Source organism: Triturus cristatus, chromosome 3_1, assembly GCF_964204655.1.
Source record: "Triturus cristatus chromosome 3_1, aTriCri1.1, whole genome shotgun sequence".
Taxonomy (NCBI): domain Eukaryota; kingdom Metazoa; phylum Chordata; class Amphibia; order Caudata; family Salamandridae; genus Triturus; species Triturus cristatus.
In genome coordinates this window covers 33508065-33523321 of record NC_140583.1, presented here as the reverse complement: position 1 = coordinate 33523321, position 15257 = coordinate 33508065, and the positions used below count along the sequence as shown (strand labels likewise).

The window sequence follows — 15257 nt, the reverse complement described above, 5'->3', positions numbered from 1 at the left end:
GAATTCAAGACCAGCTGTGACGATGCAGTCAGTGGACACCCTGACCACCAAGGCATCCTTCCAGGGGACTCACATCCCAGAATCCCTGGCCAGCTGTGACCATGCGGTCAGTGGACACCCTGACCACTAAGGCATCCTTCCACACAGCCCAGAATCCCAGACCAGCTGTGACGATGCGGTCAGTGGACACCCTGACCACTAAGGCATCCTTCCACACAGCCCAGAATCCCAGACCAGCTGTGACGATGCAGTCAGAGGATACCCTGACCACTAAGGCATCCTTCCACACAGCCCAGAATCCCAGACCAGCTGTGACGATGCGGTCAGTAGACACATCCTGATCACCAAAGCATCCTTCCACGTGACACTCATCCCAGAATCCCAGGCCAGCTGTGACCATGCTGTCAGTGGACACCCTGACCACTAAGGCATTCTTCCACACAGCTCAGAATCCCAGGCCAGCTGTGACGATGCGGTCAGTAGACACCCTGACCACTAAGGCATTCTTCCACACAGCCCAGAATCCCAGACCAGCTGTGACGATGTGGTCAGTGGTCAGTGGACATCGTTCCACACAACCTCACTTCCCAGAACAGCTCTGATGATGCGGTCAGTGGACATCCTGAGCACCAAGGCACCCTCCCACACAACCTCACAGCCTTATACCCCAGACCAGCTGTGAAGACTGGAAATCTACAAAGGGGTTCCGTTGGGTAGCATCAATTATTTCTTCAAATGTTACAACATTACTTTCCTTTAGTTTAAAACTAGCTTTGTACACACCACAAAGATTCTTCAAATTATACAAATATTTCATTTTTATATTTCATTTAGTGGAAAGGACTGTCAAACAAAACATAACTTAGAATAACAAACAGAACCAATTCATTAGTGACTGATGTACCATATAATGATGCAACGTAATAAACTGACAAACAATACAAAACGTTCTACATAAGACAAATACAAAAATCTGTCCTATTTTGAATTTATCAGTAACCTGCAATGTCCGTTAGTTATGGTTACATGAAATTACGTTGGATCACTGGTTCAGGACATGAGTAGCGTAGGCCTTTACGTTTCGATCCTGGTGTCTGTGTTAATGGGAGGGCATCACACAGGGGCTACTTCAGGACAAAATAAAGCACGCTGTGACAGCCTAATAAAAAGAGGGGGAATTTATTAGGGGTGTGTACAAAACAAAGAGCAATTTTGTGCAATAAAAAGCTGTGTTGGCCAAAAGGGCCACTCATCAGAGTGCCAATTTATTGCACATTCAGTCCATAGAAGGCTCGCTATGGCATTCTGGAAAGTTTCCACCAGCACGTCGCGACTCTCCCTTCACGTCTTTCCTGCCGTGTCTTTTAAAGACATGGAATCACTGTCTGTGAAGGTAAAATCAGGTTCCCCGATGAGCCTTGAAACCTAACCTCTTTAGAGAATTCCAACATTGCCTCCTATCGGGGGCTGGGAGCTGATCAATAAGTCATTATCATTGGCAACGGTCCCCAAGTCCTGGAAACATGCGAAAGTAATTCCCTTGCTAAAAAAAACGACGCTAAATGTATATCACCCAATATCTCGGCTCCCATATTTTGCAACAATGATTGAGTCCTATGTCAATAATATCTTGACTCAATATCTGGAAGTAAATTCAATCCTAGATGTCACAACGGTTTTCGACCCAGACAGCACTGAATCCGCACTTCTCGCGGTGACGGAGCACTTACGGTCCGCCTTGGATGAGGGTAGAACCTCGGCTCTGATCATGCTGGATCTGAGCGCAGCCTTTGACATGGTTTCCCATAAGATCCTGCTGCGGTGGTTGGAGGAGATCGGTGTCAATGGCAAGGCCCTCGCCTGGCTGCCGTCTGACTTGGCCGATCGGTCTTACCAGGTCTCTGCTCCCTCTTGTGCTCACCCTCTCCGGTGTGGTGTGCCTCACTGATCGGCCCTGAGCCCCACTATGTTTAATATTTACATACACCCTATGGCCCTTATTGCCACAGCTCGAAACATTGCCCTATTATCATATGCTAATGACACCCAATTGGTGTTCACCTTCGCCAGCAATTCCAAGACACCAATCTGTAGGGGCAGTCAATGATGGTATGCGGCTCTTGGAACACCCTGCACCTCACATCTGTGGTCAAGAGCCTGGGAGTGCTGGTTGACGATGTCCTCTCGTTTGAGGGGCACGCTAAGGCAGTGGCTGGTACTTGTTTTGGCCTTCTACGCGGCCTGAAGTCCATCCAAGGACTTTTTGACGCACCTATTCGACAGATGATTGTCCAATCCACTGTGCTGTGCATCAAAAAAGAGGGTGTGGGGGTTGGGGGGACTGGGAGCGGATTATGATCCAGTACCTGTGCTCCCTGTGTTAATCTCAATTGAAACGGGGGCTCCTGTTGCAACCTTATCTAGAGTGATAAGTTGCTCCTTAAACACGTCTGCGTGCAGACAGAGGAGTTTAAGGGGTAGATGCAGACAGGCAAAGCACCCAACGGCAACCCCCGTTACGGTACGGGAGATTACACGTGCTAGCCTATGGAGCAATTTATCACTCTAGACTAGGTTGCAACAGGAGCGGCCAATCAATTGAGCTTTAGCCACCATGTAGTTGCACACAAGGGTGGTTCGCTCCCCCTGAGCAGGGTTCTTGACCCATTGACTGTCTCTTTTTAACTTACTTCACTGGTCCTGAAGAAGTGCCAGGGATCGTTTTGACCACTTGGACGGTGCGAAACATGTTGACCTTAAGTTACTGCGGCACATTATACCCCATCAGTAACACACGACCTATGGGTCTTTTTAACCTGGCAAGGGAACCCTTATATTAAAACTCAATTCACTTCGCTATCCCTTAGCTAGTTTAAAAACTCACTCATGCACTTGTTTTCTTAAAACCCTCTATCTCACACCCTCTCATCAAACAGCAGTACCAAAAAAAGATCTCCGCCAACGAGATCCTTCGAGGGACCTGTAGGGCATTGCAGCACCGGCCCGACGAGGGGCAACCGCCCAATGATGAAGCATGACATACTTCGGGGTGTCATCATTAGACAAGACTTGTACTTGCCTCTAGCCTACAGGGTTTAAACAAAGGACCCCACTCGGTTTATTCCTTTTTCTCCTCCTTTTTCTTGTTTTGGGTGACTTAAGCACCTAATCCTGGAAAAGCTACCCCCGTTTGAATTGACAATCCACTGTGCTTTCAAGATTAGATTATTGTAATGGGTTGCTATTGAGCGTTAATAAATCTGTGTCCAAAAGACTTCAATGGCCACGGAATGCGGCTGCCTGCGCGCTCTTTGCACTACCTAAGTATTACCATGCTTCAGACCTTCTTCGCCGGCTTCACTAACCACCTTTAGAAAAGAGAGTCTACTTCAAAGCTCTATGCACTACTCACAAGAGCCTCTATGGCCTGGGTCCCCAAACCTTGAGCGAGATGTGCTTTTTTTATGTTCCCGCTCGAGCCATGCGCTCTGTGGATTTGCACCTGGATTGTGTACCACGGGTGCGCAGGACAAGAGCAGGGGGCTGTTCGTTGAAAGCACTGGCACCTGCCCTCTGGAATTCCATCCCTCTGGCTGTCCGTAGCACGCAGGACCACTGGATCTTTAGGAAAATGATCAAGACGTGGGTATTCTCCAGTTACTAGCTCCCCTGTTCTCTCTGCTTCTGCTAGCTTTAGCGCTGGGACGCTTCGATGCGTGGGCCGCCATGCGTTTTACAAATCTGGATAACATAACATACTCCAAAAGTAGAGAACAAAAACTCCTCCAATCCTGGATGGAGTAAAGGGAAATAATTAAGTCATCTAGGTGTAATAGCATTCATCAACTACTCCAATTTTGGATGGAGTCAAACGTAACAGATAATCAATTCCTCTGAAAACGAAACTTATATGGCTGACTTCGGATATCTCACTAAACATATGAGGTCAAAATATTAAAAAGTAGATGGTGGACTAACCAGCAATGCTACTTCGTCCGGACTCTTATAAGTAGTAAGAAATAAACTTGAAATGCGTCCATCAGGAAACTTCATGAGCAAAGCACAAATTAAATTATTTATTTGCACAAATTGATTGCAACGGCCTGTTCGGGTAAGCAAACTCTGTGTTTTGCCATTACCTTTATACGTTTGCCATTTCCATAATGGGTCTTAACACTTCCCATTTATGTGCTAGATTCAGCCACAGTCTCCAGGGCGCCGTTTTGCTGGGCAATTGGCTTTATATTTAGCTGGTTTCCTCCATGGACAATATACATTGCCTGGAATAGAGCCCATTTCCGACAACAAAAATTAATTGGTCGGGTAAGATGGCTTTTTATTACACTACCCTCAAGACATATACATCTGCTCTATGCATATCCTTAACAGTTTCATTTACAAAGCTGTTTCTGCCACAACATGGGAGACAGCGTTTTTGGCAATTAAGTGCATAAAAATCTTTTTGCGCTTTGCTCATAAAGTTTCCTAATGGACGCATTTCAAGTTTATTTCATACTACTTGGGTGTGGATCGAGTCCCGATGAAGTAGCCTTGCTGGTGATTCCACCATCCCCTTTTTAATATTTAGACCTCATATGTTTAATGAGATATCCTAAATCGGCAGAATAATTTTTGTTTTCAGAGGACTGGATTATCCCTTATGTTTGACTCCATCCAAAAGAGGAGGAGTGGACGAATGCCATTACACCTAGACAACTTGATTTTTACCCTTACTCCATCCATGATTGGAGGAGTTTTTGTTCTCTACTTTTGGAGTACTCTGGTGAGTGACCCTTTTAGCCAACACAACTGTTTATTTCACAAAAGTGCTCTTTGTTTTGTACACACGCCCCTAATAATTTCCCCCTCTTATTTCAGCTGTCATAGCATGCTTTATTTTGTCCTGAAAAAGACCCTTTGTTATGCCGATCCATTAACACAGACACCAGGATCGAAACGTCAATGCATAACCTAATGTCCTGAGTCACTCTAACCATAACTAACGGACATTGCAGGTTACTGATGAAATTCATAATAGGACAGAGATTTTTGTATTTGTCTTGTTATGTATAACGTTTTGTATTGTTTGTCTATTAAGTTGGATGACTATTTGGTACATCAGTCACTAATTAATTGGTTGGTCTGTTTATGTTATTGTATGTTATGTTTTGTTTGACAGCTTTTTCCACTAAATGAAATATATCAATGAAATATTTGTATAATTTGAAGAATCTTTGTGGTGTGTACAAAACTAGTTTAAGACTAAAGGAAAGTAATGTTGTTACACTTAACTGTTGATGCGCTAAAGAAATAATTGATTCTACCCAGCGGAACCCATTTGTAGATCATATCAATAATACCCAGGTTCCGTGGGACACAGGGTTAACCACTTGACTTTAATGGTGAAGATTGGAAAGGCATCCTTCAACTTGACCTCACAGCCCAGAATGCTAGACACGCTGTGACGATGCAGTCAGTGGACACCCTCATCGCTGTGGTATCCTTCCACACAACCTCATATCTCAGAATCCCAGATGCCACAATGCTGTCAGCGGACAACCTGATCGCTAAGGCATCCTTCCACATGACTCACAGAAAAAAGCCAGAAGTCCAAACACTATGGTAATCCCAGACATGAGAAGCGGTAGTGTGGCTGGACCCCATGAGCTGAAATCTACTGGGCAGCACGTCACATGACTTAATCCCACACAAGAGGACACAACAGTATCACGAGTGCCTGCAAAGATGCACGTTACCCCTGACTTAAGAGCAACATTAAGTCTCTACACACCCTGTCATCAGACAGCCTCACTCCCTTTCGGTCAGATGACCCAGTGCCCATTCTGATCTCAGACTTGAAGGCAGTGTTGTCATGTGAGAGACACACATTATCGAAGACCGGAAGGCAGCACTGTCAGTTACCTGTAACAATGGGTTTGCAGTTTAGCCTAATACATGATGTGTACGATTCGACCATCTAGTGACTGGGTCAGAATAGCATTACTTGTTAGTTAAATTGAAAAACAAAAGTGGCTATAGAACAAAACACACAAAAAAATTAAAAAAAAAACCCTTGTGACCAACACGTGAGACAACATCTTCAAATTATATGGTCCTATCATTGGCACCTGGTACAGATGGCAGTCTTATATGGGTTTTTGTTGCTTTCTCCCCATCAGTGAAGTGTTTCGCGTTTGAATCTAGAGGAGTCAAAGTCCCAATGCACTGCTGGAGGTAAGTCATGGTTTTCTTCTGCAACATAAATTGTACAGATTTGCATGCAGTGCAATGACTGCAAGGCAGGGTCTCATGCTAGAGAGCGGGTATGTAGCTGAAGAATCGAACATTTCCTAGAACTGTGATGTTAATAGACTCATCACCTTGAGGAATGTGGTACTACATAAGTGACACCCATCCAACAAGACCAGTGAAGCCTGTTTCCTCTGAAGTGTAGGGTGGCTGTTTTCAAGATGGGCTGGTTTGTTAAGACCTATTCTTACCTTTTGCATGGAAAAACTCAGGACGTGTATTTGTAGGGATCCTGTTAACCCTGATGAAGGCCCAAGACCCCTCTGGACTATAAAAAAGGGCTGAAACATGTTGGCTGATGAGGTGAGGGAGACATATCTTACTTTGCCCAATTGTATCATTTTAACCCTGACTGATGTTCGCTTGAATAAAGAGCTATATTGGGGGTCAACACCAAGTTAGTTTTATGACTGCATCTGGAGGGAGTCTTTATCCAGAAAAGATTTTCTCATGATCTCCCTCTCTTAAGAGGTTTAAATCATCTTGGTGGTACTATCCAACCAAGACAGGATGGTGAAGCATTCTACGATAATGTGGGTGAGGATTTTCCATCACTTTTCTAGAACGCTCTCGGGAGGCCTTTGGGATTCTCTTGCACCATATAACGTTGAGTTCACTACCATACCTATTGTGCGTTTAGACGTGTTCACAACACCCTTCTGTCGTTGAAGAGACAGCCACATTGAATGAGGCGTCTTAATGCACATGGTACACTGGTGGCGGCATCAACTGGGTACCACAGTTGGATCTCATGCTTGAGGTGGAATTTATAAGGGGACCAACTGCTTGAATCCATATAGCAGCGAGTGCTGAAAGAAGTACGATAAGTATGACCAAACTGGTATGCGATTTGTACCTACAACGGAGAGCGATCTGGGATAGCATCAAATAAATTCCTCTCTGTCTAAAAGAAATAATGAATCTGCAGTTTCAGTACCCTGCACACGCTCTAGTGCTTTATCCACTTCCTGTTTTAATGGATGTGTACCATTAAAAAGGCATGTTAATTACCTATAGATTTAATAGAAGTATAAAAGAAGACATGTTAGCCAAAAGTGCCTACGTAGAACTTGATAAGAAGTAGGGCATCTGCTTGCCTTATCATAAGCACCCAGAAATGTCATTAATCATGGACTAAAAAAGTTGTATCTATACCGGGAAATGGCTGACACAGATAGCGTCTCCCGCCACTATAAAGACAGAGGTTTGCTCTCTTTATTGTAGGTTGTGGAAGTGTGTTGTCACCACTAGTTTGAGAAACAATGATCTGCAACCTCATGTGATAAGCATGGTTTTACTGGGTAATCCTCTAGTCCTTGTGGGCTATTCTGTCTGTGAGGCACACCAAAGCTGTCCATAATTACCACTGAATCCCACATCACCTTATGGGTGAAGCAGGGGTACCCTTAGAAGACTAGAACTGTCTAGAAGTGGATCTATGGAGTATTATGAATCACCTTTCTCCTCTTGTAAAACTTATTCAAATGGCAGCTGAGTGCCATTCTCTGTAGGAAATAGCTTCACTCACTATAACGTACCCTCTTTAGGCAAGGGCACCTATCCCTAGCCATGGGCTCTCTGTTCTTGCTAAGAACTCCTCTCTCTAGTTCTCTAAATGTATCACCTTAATCTTCCGCTTCTCTAAAAGTAGCCAGCTCTTTTCTTTTTCTTTACATTTCCCGTCGATGACTTTTCAGGAAGCTTAAGTGTTTAGTTGTATTTTTTAAAATCAAATAATGAGGCTTCTGCCTTTAGAACCAAATGGACAGTTTTTTGGCTCAATGAAAAGGAACCTCCGTCATCTTGTGTTCGGAACTGAGGTATATATCCCTCACCGATGAGGAGATCTAAGACTGTGCCTCAAGCTCAGTTATGCTAATAATTCACTGGATGGGACTTCTTTAATAATTGATCTCTTTTCAACACTCCGCTCATGGTGTCTCCACAATGAACTACTGGCTTGAGGCCTTTAATATGATTAGAATAAAACAGGAATCTGTTTTTCGATAATCCGGCAGACGTTCCTTGAAAGCTTTCCCCTTTCCATCTGCAGTTCTCTCTTCAGGAATCTCTGTGAATTTTGTTTTTCCCCACATCAAGCAATCGCATCAAAAGCCAGGGGCTACCACATTCATATTGGGAGTACTGGCTAAGAAATAGACCTCCAGAGTTTTCAAAGCCTCACAAGTTGTCTTGGCCCTGAGGAATGAAGCATTACACACACTGTGTAAATCTGTCCATGGAAACCACTGCTGAAACTTCAGGGTCTTTTGTTGACACCCATTCTTATAAAGGTGGGAAAAACACGCAAACTTTATATGTACAGGCATTCTCATATGACCTGATTAGCAGAGCCCTAATCTCCAAAATTGCACATTGGTGGCTTCAATCCCAGAGCATTCTTTCATACATGGGGGTTTCCTCTGACACCGCTCTGTAGGTTAAAAGAAAACAATATGAACAAGGTGTCGAAACTTGCTGCTTTCATGCCGACACCACAGCGAGCCAAAAGAGGCCTGCGTATAGTCAACATCCACTTTTATTTAATTCTAATTAAAAACAAGACCCTTCTCCGAGCCCAGCCAGTAGATGGGTGAATTATGTACAGAGTCTGAATATTTAATAAGATTCTAGTTACATGCCCTCACACATTATCTTAGACTTGAAGGCAGTGTCATAGGACAACACACCCAGGGTATTTCTGGGTCACCACTCTTCCTATTACTAGACCCTTCATTCAATGAGTGCTGCTTGCACATTCCCTCTTTTGAGACATTGTATTCAAGGCACAGAACTTATTGCTGTATTGTCTTAGCATAAATGCTCCTATATCATAGGATATGGCTGCCTTGGGTGACTGCTTAGCCCAGAATTGGTATCAATCAAGAACAGCACTTCTATACAGCTCCTGACATTCACTGGGACTCCTGAATTCACATATTTCTTTTTATACCGCCCGCCCGCGCCATTCTAAATTATTGATATTTGTTGCTTGTTTCCTTCTCTGAACACCAAGTGGTCACTACCTCTCACTGTGGGCTAAACTAGGGTTCCTGAGGGCGTTCTGAGAATTCATGCCACACTGGCTCAGTAAATATTTGCAGATGCACAGAACATTTGCTCCACAGTGTCATTGGCTGTGGCAGTGTGCCTCCTGTCTCACACGTGATCAGTGATACGTGTGCACTTCTAGAAGTGGGTATCTGTCACACTGGGGGGCAGTACCTCATCACCGCCACAAAAATGTGGCAATTTCCAGGACCACACTGTTCAGCCAGACTCCACACACACGCACACAGTTGCACTTCTGTTTGGAGTGTCCATGGAGTGTATCTAGTCCTCTTTCTAACAAAGTGACTAAATGCCCTTTCCCAAACGGATACTTACTTCTGTGGAAACAGGGCTCGGGAAGGACACAGCCGCAATGCTAGCAGGAAAAAGGAAAGCGGCGTCTGTCCGTTCGCTTTCAGGGGAGTTGGTATGGCTGGATGGGGGGGATGTCGGTGTGAGTGCCCCAAGCAGAGGATTCGATTTGGGAGGTCGACCTAGATTGTTCAAAGAAAACAAAACAAACAAAAAGGGAACAAAATTCATCTTACATACCTCAGGCCAGTGATCCTCATTGGCTAGCATGAAAAGGAAGTGAGGCAGTACAGACACAAAGTTAATACAAAAGTCACAAGCGGAGGAATACAGAAAAGATAAAAGATTTAAAGCAGAGCAGGTTAGCAAGAAGAGAACGTGTATGATGTACACATCGCCAAGAAACTTTACATTCTTAAAAGAACTACTATATGGGAAATCTTAAGCAAAGGATCCTAAACAAGATACCACTGATCACGACCAGACCCGGCTCTGCAGACGCGCTATCATACAGGCAGTGAAGAACATCTGTAGTGTGCTACCGGAAACACCTATAGTGATCACTCTGGTACTCTACAGCCAAAGTCTTCGCAGGGGTTCTAGCCTGTAGGAACAGCTGCCCCCTTTATGATGTGATAAAGGGCATGGCAAGCGGAGAACTTAATGTCCCAGGTCCCCCCTTCCCATGTGCCCACACACTTCCCTCAGTTACCAACAATAAAACCTTACAGGAACCAGCCCACATGAGCTCATAAGGGAAAACTGCCTAAAAAAGGACAGATGTCACAGAAACAGCACAAGTACCTGCCACCGTAGTCAGCTGTAATCAGGCAAGGGTGGATGGTGAATTATCTGGGGAATGAGCACAGGTGGATTCCACCATTGCTGGCTGCAATCCGTACATGCTGGTTGACAGTGGTACAAGGGAGCCCCAACTGGAACAAGAGTCACTACCTTTGAACTGTACCATGGCCGGTAATCAGTGCTGGCTGGATGAGACATGCACCAAAACATCTCAAGAACCACCACCGTGAACTCAAGCACGGCAGTCTGTAATCAATACATGCATGGGGATGATTCTTGGTGGTCCATTTCTAGCCCAGCTCAATCAATCAATCATGTGCTTGTTAAGCGCGACTACTCACCCATAAGGGTCTCAAGGCAGTAGGGGTGGGGGGTGGAGGGGGCTGGCTATCAAGAACAGACCAGAGGAACCAGAGGACACCTATACTACTATGTTTTTAAGGACCATCAATCAAACTCAACCAAGCCAATGAACACAAAGAGATCGGTCACATAAGGCTGGCACTATGGATACCTATAATATAGTCCATCTCATCATCTCACCATATTTAAAATTTGAAAACGAGGAAGCGTTACTCATTTGGGGATGACTGTAATGCAGACCATTCCAGTTGGATGTGAAGAATGTCCCGACTGCTGCATATAGCTTACAGTTACTAACATCACACTGCAAAGCACAGTGACCTAAGACAAGATAAGGGCACCGCTCTAGCGATCACCCATAACAGTACAACATTTCCTGCTTAGGCTCACATGCAGCCTCCCAACCAGGCACTGCCCCAAGGTTTGAGGTGTCACCAGCCCAATAATGAGCTCTGCACCTGCCGCCTTGGAAATTCCAACGTGCAGAACTGATGAGATAGTGCGTTCTCTTTGGTGGCGAATAGATTTAACCAAGGCTCTCCCCACTGCTGAAAGAGACCTTGCGCCATGTCCAAATGCAGACGCCATTCATGATCCATCATGCACCGGCGGCTGAGTTTGTCCACCCTGGCATTCAGAGAACTTGCCAGGCGTTGAACCATGAGGGAAGTGCCCTGATGTTCCAGAGAAGCAGAGCCTCCTGACATAGGGTCCACGACCCCAGCCAGCCCTGTTTGTTGCAGTACCACATGGCGGTGGTGTTGTCTATGAACACCTGCACTACTCTCCCCTTGACAGAGGGAAGGAATGCCTTCAGTGCAAATCAGATCACCCGAAGCTCCAGAAGGTTGATATGGAGCCGGGACACCAATAGAGACCCGAGTCCTCTGATCGCCGCCTCTCCCATGTGGCCGCCCCATCCCTGAAGGGACGCCTCCGTCACCACTGTGTGTTCCAGTTTGAGAAGGGAGAGGGATCTGCCATTGACCGAATCGCGATTCGTGAGCCACCACTGCAATTGTTGTGTAGTGCCCTCCGAGATCTGGACATGATCGGACATGTTGCCCTGATGCTGTGCCCACTGGTACTTCAGGTCCCACTGCAGAGCCTGCATATGCCATCTGGCATGATCCACCAACAGGATGCAGGAGGCCATCAGGCCCAGTAGCCGGAGGGTCATCCTGACCGAAACCTGGGATAGAGGCTGAAAGATCAGAATCATAGCCTGAATATCCCAGACTCGCTGTTCTGGAGGATAAACCCGAAACTGCGCCGAATCCAGAACCACGCCGCTGAAGAGGAGCTTCTGAGAGGGAATCAAGTGCGACTTCGGCACGTTAATGGAGAACCCCAGCAAATGCCGGAGGTCGGCCGTAGTCTGGAGGTGGGAGACGACTGCCTGGGGTGAGCCCGCCTTCAACAACCAGTCGTCGAGATAGGCGAAGCCCGGAAGCCCTGATCTGCGCAGATGAGCAGTGACCACCGCCATCACTTTCGTGAACACCAGAGGGGCGCTGGTAAGGCCAAACGGGAGCATGGTGAACTGAAAGTGCTCATGGCCTACTGTGAACCGCAGGTAACGCCGGCAGGACGGGGATGTGAAAGTAAGCGTCCTGCAAGTCCAACGCTACCATCCAGTCTTGCAGGTCGAGGACAGACAAGACCTGAGCAAGCGTCAACCACTTGAATTTCTCCTTCCGGAGGAAGCGATTGACGTCCCTGAGGTCCAAGATAGAACGCAGACCCTAGTCCTTCTTGGGGATATGAAAGTAGTGGGAATAACAACCACGACCTACTTCTGGGACAGGAACGCGCTTGATGGCCCCATTGGCCAAGAGGGCTGTGACTTCCTGTTGAAGAAGCACAAGATGGTCCCCCGACATGCGGTAGTACTGAGGTGGCATGGCTGGAGGGGAAGTCTTGAAGGGGAGGGAGTAGCCCCTTCGGACAATTTGCAGCACCCACTTGTCTGATGTGATGTTGTGCCAGTGGGGGAGATGATGGGTCTGAAAGGTTGGACTAGGAAGGCTTTGCAGTGGACGCTGCAGGCGTGGACTGACCTGCCCATTGGCCCCCAGAACTGCCTATACGGTTCCCACGTCCGCAGCCGCGCTGAAGAGGTTGCTGCCCAGGCCTGTGGCTCTGGAACGAACGTGTTGGGACACCCCTCCCGTGGCCACGAAAGGAGCGAAAAGAGGAAGGCAGAGGAGGGCGAGTGGCCGACAGGGCCAAGGACTTGGCCGTAGCCTGTGAGTCCTTAAAGCGCTCCAGAGCACTATCCGCTTTATTGCCAAAAAGGCGAATGCCATCAAAGGGCATGTCAATCAAGGTGTTCTGGACATCCCCTGAGAAGCCAGTCGTTCTCAGCCAGGTGTGGCGCCGAAGTGCCACCGTCGTGGAAATTGCCCTGCTCCGCGTGTCGGCGGTATTGAGCCCACAACAAATAATGAACTTCACTGCGTCTCTCCCAGCTACTACAGTTTGGGAGAGTACTGTCCGTGCCTCCTCCGGACAGTTGGGCAGCACCTGCGCAACCGTGTCCCACAGAGAGTGGGAATGACGGCCCAAGAGGAGTTCACCGACTGCAGCCCTAAGCTGGCAGATGAAAACAGCTTCTTGCCAAGCTGCTCCAGCTTCTTGGATTCCCTATCAGGAGGTGCGGAAGGGAACGCGCTCTGGGAAGCAGAGGCTTGGACAACCAAGCTCTCGGGAGTGGGGTGTTGGGAGAGAAAGAGGGGGTCACCCGGAGCCGGGCGATGGAGTCAGGCCACGTTCCTCTCCAGAGAAGCTCCTGTGCCCAAAGTGCTCAAAAAGGATGTCAGAAAGTGCGTCAATAAACGGCAGTAAGGGCTCCGAAGATGTCGCCGCCGGCTGAAGCACTTCTGTCAGGAGGTTAGTTCTGACGGCCACTGTAGGGAGTTCGAGGTGGAGGGCCTTGGCTGCCCTACACAATACCACTGTGTAACTGACTCCCTCCTCCTTAGCCACGGTAGGAGGAGACAGCATGCCAAGGTCAGGTGAGGTATCAAGACCACTGGCATCCCCCAAATCCTCTTCCCAGTCTGGATCATATTCACACTGTTGTGTGAGAGGGTCCTCAGACCCCTCCCAGTCCTCCCCTTCCTCCGAAGTCTGTCAAACAGGCTGAAAATAAGGAGGACGGACATAGGGGAAAAAGGACCCAATCAGTGTCGAGCGACGCCGATCTGGCACCGTGTCCGGTTCAGGGCTGTAACTGGGGTCGACGTCGTCCCGAGGAGTGGGCGATGGCCGAAGTGGTGCTGGTGCGGTCGACGTCGGTGGAGGTGTTATAAGGTCAACCGGCGATGGAAGGACAGGACCCCCAGTCAGGCCCGCGGGCCCGTAGGCGCACCGGCGGGGCCAGACGGCCCAAAAAGTCGGGCCATGGCAGCAAGAAACTCGGGCACCTGAGCAGGCGTCGTCGGCGGACCCGGAAAGGGTGGGTCGGCCGGCGTCACCGTAGCAGGCTCTGCCGGAGCCGCACGGGGGGCGTAGTCGACGGGTAGTCGAGGAGCCACGACGCTTCTTCGACTTCTTTTTGGAATGCTTCGACTTACCTGACCCCGAGTGCGAAGACTTAGATCCAGAGAAATTATGGTGATGGCTCCGCGACCAGTCCCTCGACCCCCCATGGGACCGGGACCTTGAGCGGCATGGAGCTGACTGCCAGAAACTTTCGGGACCACTCCCGCAAAGTCTTCGGCGCCATGACCCGGCAGTCGGGGCACGACTTGAGTCGTGGTCGCGCCCTAGGCAGTAGAGACACACGCGGTGTGGGTCTGTCACCGACATCATGCGATGACAGTCCCCACAGTTCTTTAAGCCAGGCATCCCTACAACACCAGGAGTCCATCGACTCGAAGAAAATGAGACAAAAGGCCTCGAAAAACTCAGTCAAAAAGTGACTGGGGCTACTTGCTCTTCCCGGATCTCCGCTTGCTGGCACGGAAAAATAAAGAACTGACGTCAGCGCGCGTGGGCGCATCTAAGTAGCTCCAGCGACGTCATCTCGGCGCTGACGCATGCGGAGCCGCACGATGACGCCTGCCGACACGCAGGGGTACTGCTGACAAAAACTGTCCCGATCCAGTCTGACGCCTGGGGGTAATTCTAAGGAATTTATCACTACAGGTTTCTTTCAGATTCTTACTTACAAAGCAATTCTCTGGCATTAGATTCTTAACTACATTCACATGTGGCCCACCTTCCTCCCCACTCAGCTTTATCCCTTCATAGTGGAAATGTGAAGTCTGATGGCTTTTAAAGACGAGGGAAGTTCACAAGCAAATCCACCGCACTGTCTGATACTTGGGGGATGTTTAATTAGGTCAATGTTCTACTAAATAAATGCCGTTTTAAAGTTTTGCAGCCATGAAAATGCTATTGTATATTACTTA

At 47.7% G+C, this 15257-nt stretch overlaps 1 protein-coding gene across 6 annotated transcripts in view; it reads right to left on the bottom strand.

Moving 5' to 3' along the window:
- PHF21A (PHD finger protein 21A) overlaps positions 1–15257 on the bottom strand; it is a 737785-nt gene that overhangs the window by 95623 nt on the left and 626905 nt on the right. For 4 of the 6 annotated variants that reach the window (XM_085646696.1, XM_085646700.1, XM_085646698.1 and 1 more), the window contains one exon: positions 9697–9854. In XM_085646696.1, the coding sequence (XP_085502822.1) occupies positions 9697–9854 (158 nt within the window). Of the gene's footprint in view, positions 1–9696; positions 9855–9912; positions 9936–15257 lie in introns of all 6 variants that reach the window. The other 2 variants (XM_085646699.1, XM_085646701.1) reach the window with 1 other exon arrangement.